This window comes from Choristoneura fumiferana, chromosome 28 (genome assembly GCF_025370935.1).
Source record: "Choristoneura fumiferana chromosome 28, NRCan_CFum_1, whole genome shotgun sequence".
NCBI lineage: Eukaryota > Metazoa > Arthropoda > Insecta > Lepidoptera > Tortricidae > Choristoneura > Choristoneura fumiferana.
Window position 1 is genome coordinate 6,043,045 of NC_133499.1, and position 20,772 is coordinate 6,063,816.

At 37.8% G+C, this 20,772-nt stretch overlaps 2 protein-coding genes across 3 annotated transcripts in view; both read right to left on the reverse strand.

Annotated features, from left to right (window-relative positions):
- LOC141443926 (juvenile hormone esterase-like) overlaps positions 1-20,772 on the reverse strand; it is a 142,233-nt gene that overhangs the window by 34,120 nt on the left and 87,341 nt on the right. The gene's annotated exons all lie outside the window — the stretch shown is intronic.
- Positions 1,746-6,883, reverse strand: LOC141443879 (uncharacterized). Its single transcript, XM_074109241.1, has 5 exons — positions 6,701-6,883; positions 5,206-6,525; positions 4,244-4,414; positions 3,524-3,687; positions 1,746-2,292 (listed from the first exon to the last, which is right to left on the reverse strand). Exons 1-5 carry the CDS (start codon positions 6,773-6,775, stop codon positions 2,115-2,117), a joined length of 1,908 nt encoding a protein of 635 aa, XP_073965342.1. The 5' UTR covers positions 6,776-6,883; the 3' UTR covers positions 1,746-2,114.

The following is a 20,772-nucleotide window of genomic DNA, read 5'->3' on the forward strand; positions in this document are numbered from 1 at the left end:
TTAGTATACCCACGTTACACAGATTATTTGTAAAAACGATTATTTGTATGACCTCAAAGTTGAATATTGACTGAAGGCACGCCCATCTGCCAAGTGTTAACTCCAAGTAAACGTACTGTAGCTGTGTGCGTAATCAATCAACTTCAGCTCTCGTGGCACTACCTATAGACAGACATATAAACAGACAGACCTCCCGATACTAACGCCATCTAGCGATATTTTACCTGCCTAGAAACCCTGATTTATTAAATAAAGCGTTCCCGTAGATTGTGCATGATAGTGAATAAAATCGTATGCCCATATGAAACAGTTGAGAAATTAATCATTTTGATAAAATATTTTCAGCTAAAACCAGGATCCCAGATAAAATATCAGGAAGTTATCTGTAAGTATCTAACATGTTAGCAGAAATGAGCACAATAGCCGTAATCAAGAACTTCAAAATACAGAGATGTGTTCAATGTACCATGGCAACGAGGTACAAGAGAAAATTTAATCGACCCTTATCATAGAATAATGTTAAAGCATTGATTACGCAGACGACGATAAATTGTGTATCGAGGGCTGCTAGTCGAACACACACGTATAGTCAAAGAAATTAGAACACTACCCAGGGTGGAACCTTAGTGCTACTAATGTCATGTTGACATTCCATACATCTGCTAAAGAAATCATGACAAAAATGATTATGAATAGGTTCCACCCTGGGACGTAAATTAATTTCCTTGGCTGTACATTGGCTAGATACAGTCTCTGCATGAAATTCTTCAAAACGCCTGTAAAACTTAATACAAACTTAAATCTAAATACATTGTCACATAATTTTACAAGTATAGGCAATTCAATTGCATAATTTTAATTTATACGAATATTAATTATTAATTAAAAATGCTTCAAGCATTTGAAGTCAAGTCTTTACTTACTACAGCGTGCACAAGTGTAGCGGTAACCGTTAATGCGCAGTACAACATGGTATCGTGGGGGAGTGAGCGACGCGCGGGGCGCGCGGGCTGGCAGTGAGGGCTATCGCGTATGAATTCGCCGCTAGAGGCGCTAGTGTAGCGTGAGGTCTCCGAAATGTCAAATCTCATAGTTTTTGGCCCGCTAACCCGCGTTTATTAATAATTAGAATAATTTTGTGAATACTTTGCATTACCTGTGGTTGCTGGATATTTTTATGGTACGGTTTTAAGGTGTATTAAATATGATTTTAATAACTTTGTTTTAATGCCCGTAATAACAGACTCTGAAAGCCACACTTGAAAACCTCACGCTACAGTGTCGCCATCTAGAAAGACAAAAAACGATAGCCCTCATTGGCGCTCGGCTCACATGCGCAGAAAAGAAGTCAGCGTTACACTTGCGTGCCGGGCTGTACTGTTTGTTAGGTTAGTATCACTTTGTTTAAAGAGCAGCTTGTCTAAGTAGCAAATGATCTAAGACGCAACTGTTCATAGTAGCATGTGGTCTAAAAAGCCAGGTCAGGCGGTTTGTGACACAGGAAGAAAATAATTTTCATAGCAATATGAGTGACATAAGTAAATAAATATGATGGGACACTTGACACCAATTGACCTAGTCCCAAACTAAGCAAAGCTTGTACAGTCAGCAACAAAGATATGAATACAGCCAAGTGCCGAAAATATGTATACAGGACTTTATTGCTTGAACATTAAGGTCGTGTATACATATTTTTTGCACTTTGGCTGTATTCATATCTTTTTGCTGACTGTATACTAGGATACTAGGCAACGGATAAACATACTTATATAGATAAATACATACTTAATACATATTAAACATCCAAGACCCGAGAACAAACATTCGTATTATTCATACAAATATTTGCCCTGGCCGGTAATCGAACCCGGGACCTCAAGCTTCGTAGTCAGGTTCTCTAACCACTTGGCCAACCGGTCGGCAATATCACGGTCGTCGACATGGAGGGGGGAGGGGGTTAAAAATGGTCAAAATTGATGTGACGTGCTTTATGGATTGCTTTGGAGTTCTTCTTAGACCACTTGCTTGTTAGATCTCTTGCAATTTAGACCAGTTTGTTCTTAGACCAGCTGCTTTTTCGATGAAGTGACTCTGACGGTATTTGCCCCGTGACCTCAGGGTGTCTCACATAACGTAGCGTTAGGCACAAACAGCACATCACCAAACACATCAGCCTGTTTGACAGACGAGCATAGTTTCAACGGAGTCTTTTTAGAGCTCCAGTGGCTGCTGAGACGCGAGCTGCGGCGGACCGGCGTCATGGTGTATTTGGGATGATCTTGAGATTGCCGTCTGAAAAAAACAAGTAGTATTTTTACCTTTTACCTTATTTTTAGCTAACTAACGTGGAAATGCCGAGAGCGTTATAACTTTTGCGCCGGGAATGGCAAGGGGCGTTATTTAACTAGTTTTTTTTTTGATAACAATCGCTTAGTGATATTGTTTAATGTTATGTACCATCAGCCAAATAAGTGGTCTATCAATTTTTAAACAAGTCTCTATGAAATGAATATGTCGCTAAAGTCGAACTCTGAAGTTGACAGACACGTCTATTGGCATTATTGTTTTATGATTAGGGTGGTAGACCACATATTTGGCTGATGGTACAATGTGATTTAAAATTTAATAAAGATACTTTTTGATAGTTTTTTTTTAAGAAAGAAATTACATGAATTCACAACAATATAAGTACAAATAGACAACACGAAGGATAGAATGTGTCATTACGGTTGCGAATTTGATACTGGCTTAGCATAATGGAAGCGTTAAAATACCTTAACCTTTTCGACGCCAACGACTCATATAAAATATACGCACCGCAGGTTCCACGCCAACGACCTATATATACGTCCATTACTTCAATACAAAAGCACCTTCGTTCAATTGTGTTAAGGTTCAATTTTAGGCATTGCAATATAGAAGCCTGGCGTATGGATGATGTCTTTTGTATTTGACGTGGCGACGAAAAGGTTAACGCTGATTTTCAGCCAGCACAGTGAACCTCAAACCGTTTTAAGTAAAATGAGCTGGGAATCTGTTGAGAAGAGAGTCTGGTCAGTTGAGAATCTGTTGAGTTGAGAATCAATTGAGTTGAGAATCTGATGAGTTAGGAGTCTGTTGAGTTGAATTTTTTTTAAGTTGGGAGTATGTTGAGTCGAGATTCTGTTGAGGTGTGAATCCGTTGAGTTGTGAATATATTGAGATGTGAATCTGTTGAGTAGAGTCTGTTGAGTTGAGAATCTGTTGGGTTGGGAGTCTGTTGAGTTGAGAATCTGTTGAGTAGTCTGTTGAGTTGAGAATCTGTTGGGTTGGGAGTCTGTTGAGTTGAGAATCTGTTGAATTGAGAATCTGTTGAGCTGGGAATCCTTGAGTTGTGAATCTATTGAGTTGGGAGTATGTTGAGTGGAGATTATGTTGAGTTGTGAATGTTGAGTTAAAAATCTGTTAAGTTGGGAATTTGTTCTGAAACTCCACTCCGCATTAGTTTCTTGCTTCGCTGCGTGAGTAGCCTAAGTCAACTTACAGCTTAGCCTGCTGCACAGCGAACCGTATGATCGTGCTCTTGAACACATTCTTGACGTCCACAAGTTTGGGGTCGGGCCGCTCGCGCCGCCCACCGCTGGGGCTTATCTTGAGCTGCATGAACTTGTCCAGCAGTTGGTCCAGATTCGCGTCCACTACTGAATGCTGTGGACAAAACATTGCAAGCTTATTTTGCTGGCATCATGTTAGGGTCGCAGTTCTAACCTAACCTACTTTACTGTGGTAGCAGTTCGGTTCTGTTAGGTTGCAGTTCAAACCTAGTACTTTTCTGGCAGTATTTTTGAACTAAAAAATATACTGAAAATTCAACCATAAGAATTATCAAAAGTACCATTGGGTAAATGAAACACAGGCTAAAAAACAAAATCATCGAGTCTTCCAATGAGGCTGGCATAGGCACACAGGTGCACTTAGGGTTGAAAAAAAAAAAAAAAAAAACGAACAGTTCATAGAGCAAGTGAATGAGACGGGAAAAGTTGCGGACAAACAATACTATATTAAACGTGAAATAGTAGATAGAAAATTTATTAAATCTGTCATCGGAATAACGATAATCATCAGCATCATCCCAGCCTATACCCATCCCACTGCTGGGCACAGGCCTCTTCGCAGAATAATGATAATACTTTGAATCATTTTCAGACAAATGAAATTCAGTCAATGATTTCTAGTGTTTGAGAAAGGATCCTCTCGAACCCACCTTAGTCCCCTTAGCAATGGCCTCCTCCCAGCACTGCACGGAGGCCGGCAGGTCTCCGCGGCGCTCCTCCAGCGCAGCCCGGCACTCCCAATAGGCGGCGCGGCGCGGCGCGTCGGGGAACCTCTCCCGTAAAGCCCGGAGCCAGCGAGCGCATTGCTCCCAGTCAAAGCCCTGGAAAAAAGGGAGTACTAAGCTTATAACTCACTCTTAGTATCCAAAGTCCGAGGTGGGCTGAATAGGAGCAGCCTTTGGCATCATCATCATCATATATTTAAGAGCTTAGCCAGAATACAAGTAAAAAGGATTTCTTCAAAGAAGACAGAGCACTTTCTCAAAATATTTCGTTATTACAAAAAAAATATTTACTTAGGCTAATGCAATATTTTTAAAACAAAAAACTACTTATCTTTTTCTAAGACAATTTTTTTCTCAATTTTAAGAGAAATATGTTTATTTCGAGACATATCTTATTTCTTATCGCCATTCTGTACCCCTTACTGAGCGGCCTCTCTGGCTGTGACTATAAAAGCATTCAGGCGAACAGTAAGTCTGCTCAGAAAAAAAAAACTATTTGAGGCAATAGGGTTTTCTGATTTTTTTAGTAATCATTTTAATTCCTTATTTTTTGATGTTCCTGTGAAATTAGGAGCTTAAAAGTGATATCATTGTGATTTGATGATTTTTAATTGAGACAAGGACTTGAAAAACATAATAACTAGCCAAAATTGAATTCAATAGGGTGAGATCCCATGCAATTTTTCTACTATTTACTAAATTACAAGAATAGGATACATGGTCATCCTAATAAAGGTAATAAAAGAATAAATACTTCTGATCTTGTCTACATATCATCTGTACAAAGTTAAGTTGAAGTAAATCTACCAAGGTGAATTGGACTTCCAAGATTAGATCCATATACTAACAGGATAACTAACGAAAGCTTAGTGTCATAGCTATTTTACCTCTCTCAGCAACTCTGTAAGATCATTCAGGGCTCCTAAAAGCAAATCATCAACCGGCAGCTCATCCGAGTTCAGCGTAGTGTCATGACTGTCATTCATAATACTGTCGCTGGCATAGCTGACTCTACTACGCCACTTGTTCTTAACATCATCAAAATCATTGGCACGATCGTTCATGTTATCCGAGTATGATTCATTGTCACTATCATGCTCTAGTGCTATGTTTTCTTTATTTTCATCATCGTTATTATCATGAATAGGTTCAGGTGGTAAATATAGAGGTTTGAACGGTTTTGCCGCTAAATGGTGGATGCCAAAGCATTGTAAATGGTGGTAGGAATCTATGGATTTCCCACGAGATTTGAGCCACTTTGAGAGACGGTTCTGGAGCTCCTCCGGCTGAGGTGTGTTGAACGAAGATGGTGTTTGCAAACGGACCTTTTTCCGCTCGCTTTTGATGGCGGATGTTACTACATCTTGTTTCACAGAGTCGTCTTCATTTATATTTGTCAAATGTACTTCGTTTAGCTTCTCACCGATAGAGGACCATTTGTGGAAGCAGTTGCCAAGTTCTTTTTTGCTTATTCTTTTGAAATGTACAGCTGATATTGATCTACGTACTGGAGCAGCTTTTACTTTTGGTTCGAACACAGTGTGACGTTTATTAGCAATAAGACTGCCTTGATGTAACACTTTTTGTAAGAAAACGGGGTCTTTCTGTAGCCTCGTAACATCGTTTAAATCTTTTTTTTGTAGCGTTTTTGGCTTGTACAAGCGGTCAAACACCGACTCTCGGCTCTCGCTTACTTTTGTTGGCAGCATGCTTTTTCTGGAAGTTTCCAACTTTGGTTTCTCTGTTACTTTAGGCTGGCTAAATTTTATAGGCGCTAAGCTTTTCCTTGCAGTCTTTGACTCCATATTGACAGGCATTTTCGGTTCTGGTTTGGCTACAATTTTATTGCTGTTCACAAAATTCTTTGTATTGTTTTTCGGTATATTGTTATTAAATGTTTTCATTTCAAGTATTTTGTTGGTGTTAGTTGGCTTTTCATATTTACTTACAATGGGTTTGTGCATTTGAGATTTATTTTCTAGTTTTTTAGGCACGGGAGCTGAAACCAGTCGTTTCGAAGTCCCGTTTACATGAAAATTGTTCTTTACTGGGTTTGAGGCACATTTCTCAATATTGCTTTTAATTATGTCGAACTTTGGCTTATTGTCACTTTTGACAGTCTTATTGGCCGTGGATATATTCAAAGAAGGCTTCGGGATGCTCGATGGTTCATTTTTGTTGTATTTTTTGAGATTCAGTTCGCGCAACTGAAAAATGAAAGAATCAGTAATTTTCGTTATATAAGCTATAATGAATAAGTTATAACAGTAGAAACCTTAATTAAACGACTATAAAATAATCATAAGAACTCACAATAATAAGAAGACCAAATAAATTGCATAAAACAAGATTTTTTGATTAGATGTAAAGAAAATAATTTACCTTGTCAATTCTAGCCTTTTCCCTTGCAATACGTTCATCTCGTAACTTGTTCAATCGTTCTTCGACGGATTCCATTGTAAAATAATACTAGAACAGCAATAAACCGACTATTTCTATTAAATTCCGCTGCGCTTCTCAAAAGAAGCAAACGTTTTCGAGTTTTGACGGTTAACCGCCACTGTTCCAAATAATTTTTGAATTTGTTGTGGGGTTGTTTGAGTTACAATTTTAACGACATTTAGAATGAAATTTAAAAAAACAAAATCTCTAAATCGTGCTAAAGAAAAACATTTTCAATTTATCAATAAATCAATAATTTTACTGAAATAAAGAACAACACTCCAACAATATTTCTAGGCGGTTTAAATATAAGTACGTGATAAATTATTTCTTTATTGATATTCAACAACTTAAAATTATAAAATAACCAATTTGAACTTGCTAAATGTTATTATGCTTAGCATATTATGCTAACAAAGATCAAAAATAAAAAAGGTAATTTATCGTTTAATTTTTTTTTGTGCTGGAAACATTGCAAATCAGACAGCAACGTGAACTATTGATAAACTTCGTTACGTTGGCAGTACTGCAAGTGCTAATGCCCGCTTGGTCACGAGTCCGCCAGACATCGCGGTTTTAAATACCTGTGCTATCAGAATTAAGTTAAGGATTATATTGTGCAACAAAATCAAATAAACGTAAGTAATTTCCATCTTTATATTAGTCAAATTCACATTTTTATCCCGTTTTGGCAGTATAACCAAGTTGTTGGGCTATTAAAAAAGTTGAATAAAAAAAACTTGCTTCGCCGGCCGCGCGAATTTGCAGTCGTGAGATTTTTAGCAAACAGGTTTGAGATCCTCTTTGTTTTGTGAAACTTTTGAATTTTTAGCCCGTTTCCTATAATTTTAACTCTATCCTTTAATTCTAGACTATCGAAAACGCTATTGTGTGCGTTAAAAGATCTAGCGGTAGCTAGATAACACGTTTTCAAAGTTCGTGGGTAGATTAAATTAAAAGTATAATTATCGGTTGAAGGATAAACAAAGTATTTTAATCGATAAAATCTATTTAAATGAAATACATGTTCCTGAAATCAATGGAAAGGATAATTTACTCTGTTTATACTTAGTTTTATGAAAGTTTATTTACCTAGTACAAAAAAAGTTAGCAAACATCAATTTGGTCCACGCGTATAAATACGTCTGTATTAAGTAGGTACTTACTACTTTCTTCGCATGCTACGCTATAATTAACTATCTTGAATACTTAAGTTATGTTAATGTGATGTTTTTATTCATAAAAAAATACCTGTCTCGTTTCTTGTGGGAATCGAACTCCGTACCTCAACTTTCTTATCATAATCATATCCTTTAATAAGGGTCAATAACCTCCGTAGAAAGTCCTTAAACTTTTTTTTTTTTTTTTCTAGAAAAGCTAAGGACACAGTCCATAGTGCCTATATCAAAACTGAAGTGTTATTTCTTAATGTATTTTTCACAAAGTGTGCATTAGTTATCGCGTTTCTAATTTCACCACATAAAACTAATGTAACTATGACTAAGACGTTAGTATCAGTTCGGGCTTAACTTTAAATAAGTCAAATAGGCAGTAACTGACGTAGAAAGTGGTCTTATGCATGTTAAAGAAGATAAAACACTTGTAGATAAGTGTGTATGCACAAAGCACTTACGCCGGGAGGTGCCTTAAACGTCTCATCATTACAATTTTTTCCGAACACTTCGTGGATGAGATATATAGAATTTCTTAATTTTTTTCTCTTTTAATAACTTATAAATGTACAAACCTCGTGCTTGGAATCATATAGATAAGTATACACACACATACACAAAGAGCACATAAACAAATGATAACTGGTCAAGCGTGAGTCAGTTTAAGGAAAAAAAACTTTGTCATTTGGTGATTTATCATTTACTTATTTATGAACTAAAACAGGTTTCTTAGACATTTTAGACGTAGTCAGTTTGATTTTTTAGAATATTCGGAACCCTCGGTGCAGGAGTCCAATGGCCATTTGGCTCATTTTTTAAACGAATTAAAAAAAGGAGGAGGTTGGTAATCATTCGCTAATGCAGTTGGTAGCATTCGACTGTACGTTTTTTGTGTTTGTTAGGTACGCGTTAATTCCGCAAATCGTGGACCGATTTTCAACTATTCTTAACCCCCGATGCAAAAAGAGGGGTTTTATAAGTTTGACCGCTATGTGTGTCTGTCTGCGTAGTAGCTCTTGAAACGGGTGGACCGATTTGGATACGGTTTTTTTATTTGAAATCAGGTAGCGATGGTTCTTGGACATGTTTCGGTCACGTTTAGCCGTTTTTGAGATATTGAACTTTGAAGTGACAAATTCGAGGGTTTTGCAACTTTTTGTTTCTATCCGACATTAAAAATATGCAAGGCAAGGCGGAGCACGCAGCGTCCTACCGGCCATAAGAATTGAGTAGTAATCAGATATTTATGAACGCTTTGTTATATCAGATATGGGTGCTGGTGACTGTATAATGAATAACATAATTTGTTCGACTGATCAACATAAATGAAGACGCTGCAGTTGTTAGGAAATCCCATGGAAATTTAAAGAAAAACATTTCAGTTCAACATAGTTCACGCAAGAATAGCCGAGGGTAATGTAATTAACCTCAAAGTGTATGCAAATATCTTAATGTATGCTCTAGATGATGCTCCAATGCGTTTTGCCCGCTGACTCTGTTAGTACGACATAGCTGGGCAAATTAACTGTAAGTTGGGCAAATTGCCAGCTAGCGTGCAGTTTAGTTGGGGTCGAAAGGTTCTCGAGTGAAGACCGCGGATTGGCAAGCGCAGCGTGGGTCGTCCACCACCGAGACGATGATGATGATGGTGCGTTTTGCCTAATTCTTAGTACGAAAATAAATGGGCAAATTACTATGAACGAGTAATTGTGAGTTTATTGAAACAATGAATTTTAATAAAAATAAAAAAAACATATAAATTAACTAAAACGGGCTTCCTCATCAAAGCAGCGCAGCGCGGGGCATTGTGCCTAAGACGCTAGCGGCGTTGCCTCGTTGCACTGCAAGGCTCAGTCTTTGGGCAAGAAAAAAGCCTGCTCTTTGGTCGCCAGATATGCCGGATTAGTTTGTCCGACACTTCTTTCATAAATTTTTATGTGTCGGACGACCAAGGCCCAAAGGTTGAAATGAACGAGTTGGGCAAATTCAAAGTCAAAGTCAAAATATCTTTGTTCAATTTTAGGCCATAACAAGCACTATGAATGTTTGGAAAAAAACTTCTTCTTCTTCTCTTTTAAAATATGGCTTTTCTGTCCTAATTAATAGGACAATTTCGTCAGTGTCAAATAAACTCTCTTTGAGAGGGCTGTACGATGGTTGTAGTTTTTGCAACTTGATAGTAAAATTCCAGAAACCACGTGGAGACAACTTGCGCATTAAAAAATGTCAGACACGAGAGCAATATAGAATTTTGTGATCACTGTTCACTGTTAAGGTTAGCGCCACATAAAACACTATCAAAATTATACTTCAACTAGCCAAAGAAACAGAAATAGCAAAATTAGATATTGTCTACATCCGCCATGTTCGAATGCTACAAATCGAATCGAAAAAACTTCTGTTCAGAAGAACCTATAGTATAGGATAATATGAGGGTAGAAAGAGATGGCGAATAGTATCAGTGCCAGTGAGTTTAGACAAGGGATTCCCATAGTGGGTTCCGTAGAATAGTGATCAGGGTTCCGCTAAAACTATTAATATTAAGCTGTTAAATACGGTTACAAATATTACTTATTTTGAAAAAGTACAAAATATGTGGTTAGAGAACACTGATTTAGAGAAACTTATTATTGCAAGCTTTTATTTTTAGTTTCACCTGTCCCGTTGTCTGTCTGTCTCTGCTGTCTGTCTGTCTGTCTGTCTGTGATCAAATCTTGTAAGTTAAATTCTTGATTGATCTTGATCTGGATTGACTTGAAATTTGGTATACTTATGTTAATTGCGTGACAATACAATAATCTGGTAGTGACATCCTGGTAGCCTAGCCAGTAACGTCTCCACAGGACAGAACTCTTCAACGGTTAATGGCATCGACTTGAAATTTGGTATGCAAATGTAGTTTGGGTGACAATACAAGTACAGTCAATAAAAAGTACAGTCAGCATGAAATCTTTACCAAAAACTTATCCCACGAATATAATAAATGCGAAAGTTTGTTAGTCGTTTGTTTATTTGTTTGTTTGTTACTTCATCACGTCTAAACCGCTGAACCGATTAAGATGAAATTTGGTGTACAGGTAGATTGAGTCCCGGGGAAGGACATAGGATATTTTATTCCGGAAAATTTCATAGTTCCAGTGGGATATTGAAAACCGAATTCTGCGCGGACTGAGTCTAGTATTACATAATTCTTAAAAATAAAATCTCATATAAATTGTTGTGTTGATTTGTAATCATTTGATATGAAGGTCCATAAAATAAAAGGTATTTGGTTGGTGTCCGTTATCTTTAAAGTTTAGGAACCCTGTTAGACGATACGGTCTGAGTGATGCGTGTGCGCCGATTCAAATTGATTTCTACCGGAATGAGTCACGATATACGTTAGTGACATAGGAATTTTGTGGTTTCACTTACTACATAAATTAGTGTATATAGTACAAAAAACGGAAACTAGATACCCATATCAAATTGTTACAATAAAAAAACGGCCAAGGGCGTGTCGGACACGCCCAAGATAGGGTTCCGTAGCCATTACGAAAAATCAAGTAATATTTTTCTAAGGATTTCGTATTGTGTACGGAATCTTCTAAGTTTAGGTATGTTTTATTTATTTATACCTACTCTATTGCGGCTGCTTATTACTCTTAAACTACTAATAATTCTCAAGCAATCTCTCAATCAATCATGTACCTACTATCGAGAATTTTTTTCGAGAAGAGAAATTTATACACGTCACACGTCGAGAGGACACATTTGTGGAACGAGTTGTGGTTCAAGGGAAGGTTGAAGGCACGAGAGCACGCGGCAGGTCGCCCATGGGTTGGACGGACCAAGTTAAAAGCTGCGCTCAGCTGTCCACTCCACGAATGTTCGAGAAGGGCTATAAGTATGTACCGTAAACTAAGTACTTCAACTTTGCCCTCTGGGCCCAACATTGCCTGATTTGATTTAGAGTCGATAACTTAGCACTATTATAGGTTTTAAACTTTTATCTACAAGGGAAGTGCTGAGTTATCGACTCTAAATCGAATCAGGCAATGTTGGGGCCAGAGGGCAAAGTTGAAGCAGTTTACGGTAGTACAGGAGGAATGGCGACGGATTGTAAAGCTTGCCACCAGCTAAGAGTGTGACGACGAAGAAGAGAAGTTGTACTAGACCGGAAATACTGGTGGTAGTTAGTAACGGTGCCACGCCACTTAATTTGACACGCCACCCTCTGGCAACATTAGTGCATCCTCTTCCTATACGTTGACGTCACTCTTTATCATACAATGACATTTTAAAGCGTCTGCGATTGTTCCTTAAACATTAACATTTATTATTTGTTTAGCTTACTCATACGTGGACGTGTGTGGTTAATATTTTTTACTCGACTGGCGAAGAAGGGTTATGTTATTATGTATCTATCTACAGGCGATTTTTTTTCTTTTTTTACACGTTCACTGCGGGAAACAATTTCGAATACTTTAAATTGATGCGTCGTAGGGTAAATCCGATATTCGACTTTTTGTTGGAGCGTTTGCGGGTCATTATATCTGCGTATGTATTATGAATGTTGGTAATATTTGAATTGTAATAGGTAGTCATAGAGTTGCTCTTGATACAGTTAACTTCGTAATCGTAATTAGATGCAATCACTAGAAACTATTTAAACATATGTGTACAACTGTCGGATCTTTTATGCCCGATATACGCAAGGACAGAAAAAACTGTTGACAGAATTTTAGGGTTGTAGCAAAAACATAGATGTCGAGCAAAAAATATATTTTTTAATATCAGATGTAGAAACAAACAGGCTGAGATATATGTGGTGCGTGGAGAAACCCGTGTCTGTACCGTTGTCCAGCGATGGTGTAGAGGTATAGCACGGAGAGGTATAGCGGAATGCCGAGGACCTGGGTTCGATTCCCAGCGCTGGTCTTATTTTTCTGTGCATCTATATGTATGTTTGTATTTTCGATATGGGTTTTACGGGATGGCCGTAAAAGTAACAAAAATTTGGAGTTGAAATAAAAAATACAAAAAGATTCCAAAAAACCAATCTTAATCAGATGTAGGTATGTTGTACTGTAGCATTCGTGGCAAAGAGATTTTTTACAATCCCACTAATATTATAAATGCGAAAGTTTGTAAGTCTGTTTGTCTGTTTGTTACTTCATCACGTCTAAACCGCTGAACCGATTTAGATGAAATTCGGTATACAGATAGCTTGAGTCCCGGTGACAGACATACCCGTAGGATAGTTTTTATACCGGATTTTTTATTATTTTTGTTTTGTTAGAGCAGTACCAGACATTTTTAACTACAAGACATTAGCAGTATTCATTTGGATCGCTTCATTTTCACTCACTCCCGAATAACAAGTCAGAGACTTTCTTTATTTTTAAAAAGAAACAAAACTGCATTCAAACATTTTCTAAAACTTGCTTGCCTCGCTCGGGACACGAACCAACTAAAATAAAAAAAAAAACACGCTATTTTATTATACTAATCCCGGGATTATTATTCAGGGTAAAATTTCTATAACAAACATTTGGTCTTACTCTCGTCTGTCGTACAAGATATCCATGAAGAATACCTATTCTGCAGACTTGCTAGACTTCTTGCAGGCCATCTAATCGTCCCGTTTGACCTATCCAGACATTGAAATTTTCATAGAGGTAAGCCCAGGAAATTCTGCTGTTGTGGGCAGGTGCACCGCCACCACCTTAAACTAGTCCTTCCTTCTTTCTGTAAAAAAGGTTGCCTGGAAGACATCGCTCTTAAGCGACAAGGCCGCCTATTGCTTACCTTGAAAGAAATAACAATTAAAATTCCTATAGTACGTTTTTCATAATGGTCAAAATACATACTATAATGCCTAGGTTCATCATCATCTCCAGTCTATTTACGTTGTATTTACATGTTACATTCTGAAAAATTAAGGAATGTAAGACAATGTCGACGGAGCTCCGCTTGGCGGGGCTCCTATTCAGCGTAGTTAAGTCGCTTCACGCCTGGACAAAAGTCTAACCTAATCTAACCTAACCTATAAGATACCGACTGATTGGAAGCCGTATTGTCTAACAAGACCTTGCATTTTAAACTAATTGAATAGAAACTTTAGGTGCGACGACGAGCGTAGCGAGGAGGAGCGTGTTAGGTTCAACTGTGACCAAAACTGTGCCAGAATTGTAATATATGCATTTTTCTTTGTGAAAATTCAGTGTCTAGTATGTATTTGATCCATTACAGAAAACATACTATATAGAAAATAAATATGCATTTTGTGCCATATGACTGTCATTATGCATTGTAACCATTATATATTTTGACCACTATGCATTTCAATGCGTTTAAAACTTATGTCAAATAACTTTATATATTTTGATGCATGATACAATACAATACAAAGACTCTTTATTGTACACCAGACATAGTAAGAGATACAGAAAACAAATTATTAAAATTACAAGGTGAGCAATAGGCGGCCTTATCGCTTAAGAGCGATCTCTTCCAGGCAACCACAACAAATGATATTTTATAATTTTCGGTATTTCAACTGTATGTATTTCAACCGATATGTATTTTAAATTTATACATTATAATACGTACCCGTCCAGCTATCTACATACTAAATTTGATCTAAATCCGCAGTCGTTTCAGCGTCACAAACTTTCGCATTTACAATATTATTAGGATTACGAATGCAGGACCAACACACAACCGGTTTCCCAATTTCGTTTTCACTCAGCCTCTTACTTTACTTTTACTTGCAACCGGATGTGCAAAAATGCTTTTCATGTACGCGTATGCGTAAACATATAATGCACCAATTACTTCTGACTAGTTTAAAAAACCGCCCAAGTGCGAGTCGGGTTCGCGCACGAAGGGTTCCGTACAAGATTAGACATTAGCAAAAACCGGCCAAGAGCGTATCGGACACGCCCAAATAGGGTTGCGTAGCCATTACAAAAAAAACAAGCATCTTCACGGCACTTACGTCCTTTTGTTGAGAAGCGCAGTTTTTCGGCAATAACTCAAAAACGGTATATCCGATCATGTTGAAACCAATTTTCTTTGAAAGTATTTATTAAGCGTTACCTTTCCATATTTTTTTGAGAAACGGTTTACAAGATAGAGGGGGACCCATAACACAAACTTTGCTAAGCTTACTTTGGGACTAGGTCAATTGGTGTGAATTGTCCCGTAATATTTATTTATTTATATTATGTTTTGTTTGTTTATAAATTAAAAACCATTACTTCATTTTATTCTGTTTTTAGTATTTGTTGTTATAGCGGCCACATATACACTACTACATAATTTACTACATAATCTGTGAAAATTTCAAGTCTCTAGCTATTACGGCTCAGGAGATAGAGCCCTGTGACAGACGGACTGACGGACGGACAAACAGACAGGAGTCTTAGTAATAGGGTTTCGTTGGCACCCTTTAGCGTACGGAACCCCAAAAAATGCACTAAGTGGTTCAATGCAGTTCAATTCACACTGGGCTCGAGTAGAAACTACGGCCCTAGTCCTCTCATTCTGAGAAGAAGCCTGTGCTCAGATGTGGGACGTTAAAGGCCTCCGTTACAAGTTACAACACTACTGTAAAGTACTAATTATTGTTTTTGTCAATTAGGGACTTTCAATTCAATAAATTCTCAAGATATTTGTTTCAATAGTTTCAACAGATGTAGTAAAATGATACTATGATATAGTACTATGAATACTAACGAAAGCGATTACAATAATCCAAGATAAATATAGATAAAATACCTAAGCTGTATCTAATCCTTACGTTGAAATCATAGTTAACGCGATAAGACCCGTTTAAGACCTACGGTGCCACAGACAGACACATAGCCACACATAGCGGTTAAACTTATAAGAACAAACACTCCAGGGGGCCTACCATGATCTTTTCTTAAACGATCCCAACGCAGAGCAGTTCAATTTAGGCACCTAAACTGAATCGTCGAAATTGGTACCACGACGTTTATTTCTCAAAGCTGGGTCTCAATGGTTTACAAGTGAATGAAAGACCGATATTGTCTCTGATCCGAAACTGAAACGCTAAGTCGCGAAAGGGATGCCGCTATATGCAAATCAAATATTGTATACTAAAACCTCTTTATTTTGGAAAACCATAACTCTATGTCATTCGTGTTCTTAGCAACCACAGATTACTAATATGTAGCTTATGAAAGTTATAAAACTTAATAAAAGTTAAAAGTTGTTGAAGTTTTTTATTTTTTATTTATTTTTTTTATTTGATTGGATGGCAAACGAGCAAGTGGGTCTCCTGATGTAAGAGATCACCACCGCCCATAAATATCTGCAACACCAGGGGTATTCCAGACGCGTTGCCAACCTAGAGCCTAAGATGGGATACCTCACGTGCCAGTAATTTCACCGGCTGTCTTACTCTCCACGCCGAAACACAACAGTGCAAGCACTGCTGCAGCTGCTGCTGCTGCTGCTGTAGTTTAAAAAATATTCCAAGTAAAATACTTAGAAGTCCAAAATAATTGTCAGAATGAGTAACTTATACTGAATCGCTAAATTTGACACTGAAGCGATTCAATTCCACTCAACTTAAGCGTCATGGTAAGAAAACCGCTTGAAGTGAGTGACTGAAAATGTCTGTATCGCTGTCGCTGAACCGTGCTTGAACTGAATCGCAAAAGTAACGTCGTGGTACGAAATAGCGATGCAGTTCAGTTTAGAGCCTAAACTAGATCGTATTAAGAGAGCGTGGTAGGCCCCTGTTTTTGCGTCACGGGTTAAAAAGGGTTTCTTGTAGAAGGAGTATGGAATAATGTAGATTTCTCTTTTGAATACCGGGTGTGGCCTGTAATATGAGCAAATAATTAAAACATATATCATACTCCTCAAACTGAACAACATTAGTTCAGCGACTTTTAAAAATAAATTAGTACCTATTTTAATTTTTATTACACTTTTAAGTTTATACGAAGAAGCAATGTAAAGCAAAAGCTTGATGTTTGTAAGCCGCTTGTAGGAAGACAGGCGACGTCAGTTGTGTTCTAGGATGGCGTACATTGATTTGTATGAAAAGGAAAATTTAAAGACTCCATTATTTTTAAAAGTCGCTGAACTAATGTTGTTCTGTTTGACGAGGACGACCTATGTTTTAATTTTTTGCTCGTATTACAGGCCACAGCCGTTATGAGGCTCAGTGTTTGGGAGTAGTGTAGTAAGAGCTATTCCGGAGTCGCCTTAGACGGCGGGTTAAATAAGTTACTAATACTTTATATCGAGATAATGCGGGCCCCGTTTCACACAAACATATGCCAGTTTATCTGACGTTATCAACGTATCTAAACATACTATATCTGTTATTCTTGATATGGCTGACATGTATTACTCACAGGGAAGGGATACTTCGATCGGAATACAAAAGGAAGGGTTTTGCCATCATACAATTGCCATCAAGTTTGAGCAAAGTGCAGTGGCGGAATGTAAAAATAACATGTCCTTTTTGATATTCCTGTGAAAATGGTAGCTTTAAGTTAGTTACTTACTTTAGTTTAGTATTGTACAATTAATTGGAATGGGCTAATTATTAGCTATCATTTGATACCCATATTATTACAATTAAAAATAAATTATACCCTCCATGTTTTTATTCGACTGCCCAAAGGAGGGTTATTGCAAGCTTGCCCTGCTTGTTTGGGTCAAATCTTGGAAGCTAAAAACGCACTTTCAGTGGCCGAATTGTCTTGAAATTTGATATAATTATGTAAATCTGGTGACAATACAATAATCTGGTAGTGACCATCCTGGTGGTCCGGCCAGGATCGTCTCCGCAGAACGGAACTACTCGACGGTTGATAGATGACTTGAAATGTACAGTTACTTTAACAAAATAACCTAATCAACAAAAAGTTGGAAAACCCCCGACTTTGTCACTTCTAAGTTCAATATCTCAAAAACGGCTGAACTGATTTTGATGAAACATGTCTAAGAACCATCGCTACAAACACTGATTTCAAATAAAAAAAACCGCATTCAAATCAGTCCATACCCGTTTAAGAACTACGGTGCCACAGACAGACATACAGACACAAATAGCGGTCAAACTTTTGACACCCCTCTTTTTGCGTCGGGGGTTAAAAAGCTTTTATTTAAAATTATTTACAAAAACGTTTTTTAGGGTTCCGGAGCCAAAATGGCAAAAACGGAACCCTTATAATTTCGCCATGTCTGTATGTCCGTCCGCGGCTTTGCTCAGGGACTATCAATGCTAGAAAGTTGTAATTTTGCACGGATATATATGTAAACTATGCCGACAAAATGGTACAATATAAAATTAAAAAAAAAAATTTTTAGTGTACCTCCCATACACGTAAAGTGGCGGTGTTTTTTTTTTCTCATCCAACCCTATAGTGTGGAGTATCGTTGGATAGGTCTTTAAAAACCATTACGGGTTTGCAAAGACGATTTTTCGATTCAGTGATCTATTTGCGAAAGCAAATTTTATATCAAACTTTCTAGGAAAACTATAACGGCTAAGTTTACTTGAGAATTATTAGTAGTTTAAGATTAAATAGCAGCCTAAGGTATAAAATATACCTAAACTTGGAAGATTCCATATCGTCGCTCGGCAGGCAAAGTACTAAAGCGACACTTTGGGCTAAATGAGTTATGCATATCACCAGAATCAGCGAAATTTTTCTGCGTCAAACTGTCTAGGTTTCAAAGCGATTGGAGCAAAATTTAACTTTTTTTTTGGCGCTTTAGTCTTTCAAAAAACGCTTAAATTTGGGAAGCAAATCACTTAATGCAGCATCACTTTCATTTTCATTTTAGTACTGTTACCTTTTTGTCATTTTTCGATTTACTGTCGTTCAGTCTTTTGCCATTTTGCTAGTTTACAAATGTTGGACGTTTAGTATTTTGTGCAAAAACAAAGAAAAGACCTTTGTCACTTTAGTAATTATGCCCTCCTCGAGTTTAGGGCTTGCAATCCGGATAACCGGATATCCATATTATCCGGATATCCGCCCATTTTCAAATCCGGATAGGAAGCTCTTCATTATCCGGATAATTTGGATAATTCGAATATCTGATATTAAGCGCGCGCTCGCGCATTGTGAGAGGTTAGTGTAGTGTATGCATACACACAGATACATTTATTTTTGTATTAGGAAGGTTTACATGCAATACTTATTAGTTAGGTTCATTCTTAACATCTTGTTTGGTAATGGTAGTGGCGATGATGAATTTTTGGTAAATGTGTATGTAAGTAATGTATGTGTTTATTTTATTAATATTATTATATTTTATATATTTTTTGAATCTTCAATATATTTTTTACCTTACATTACACACATCTGCTTTGATCACCTTTTTTCTTGATTCTATGTTAATAACATCGTCAGGTCGAATAAGAAGGTAGAAGAAGAGATCGCTTTTTAGCGATTAGACTCCTGTTTTCTCGTCTCCTACCCTACCTTTTATGTTCTGATTTCATTTTATAATGAATGTTTTTTGGTGTTCAATACAATACGCTTTGTATTGTATTGTGTTATTTATTCTTATAATAGAGCAAGAGCCCGCAAGAGCCAGACCTTCGTTATAGTATCGTTATAATCCTTCGTTATAGTCCGACTACAGGACCAGAGCACGAAGCCTATTCCTTTGCAGCGGGGAGTCAGACAAGGAGATGTGATCTCTCCGAAACTGTTCACCGCTGGATTGGAAGATGATTTTAAGGTTCTGGACTGGAAAGGACGAGGCATTAACAATAATGGGGAGTACTTCACTCACCTTCGATTCGCCGACGATATTGTAGTCATGGCTGAGACTATGGAGGACCTCAGTGCTATGCTCACTGACCTCAGCAGAGTTATTTCCGACCGAGTTAGCTTAAAAATAAACATAGACAAGACGAAAGTCATGTCTAATGTTGTGCCAGCTCCCGTAATAGTCGGAGGCTCTGCGCTCGAAGTTGTTGACGACTATGTATACCTGGGACAAACGATCCAGTTAGGTAGGTCTAACTTCGAGAAAGAGATCCCTCGTCGAATCCGACTCGGCTGGGCAGCATTCGGGAAGCTTTGCAGTGTCTTTTCGGCCAAATTACCGCAGTGTTTGAAGTCAAAAGTCTTTGACCAGTGTGTGTTGCCAGTGATGACATGCGGATCTGAGACGTGGGCGCCAACGATGGGCCTCATTAGGAAGCTCAAAGTCACTCAAAGGGCTATGGAGAGGTCTATGCTCGGGGTTTCTCTATGGTATAGAGTCAGAAATGATGATATCCGCAGTAGAACTAAGGTTACCGAAATAGCCCGAAGAATTGCGAAACTGAAGTGGCAGTGAGACTGCTCGCAGGACTGATGGCCAGTGGGGTTAGAAGGTTCTCGAATGTCGTCCGCGGAGCGGGAGACGAGCCGTCGGTAGGCCTCCAATAAGATGGAGCGACGACCTGGTTAAGATCGCTGAATTGCGTTGGATGCGGAAAGCACAAGACTGGTCTGAGTGGAGAGCCTTGGGCGAGGCCTAAGTCCAGCAGTGGACGTCTTTCGGCTGACATGATGAATCGAATCTACTCTCGATTCTGAGTATTTCTGAGCAAAGTGCTAACCGGTTTTCAGTTACATTAAAAATTAACACCTTGCATTAAAAAAAACTTTCAGCCTTTAAAATATAACGAAGGTCTGGCTGTCGTGGGCTCTTGGTCCGTAAGGCAAAATAACAACAAGCAGGAGACAGAGAAGTTATAAAGTGTTTTTAAGTTATTTCACTCATTAAAGTGACAAAATAATGATTTTTACGTGCGTATAAGACAATCAGTGATTAAGTTAATTAACACGATTCGTCTGATGA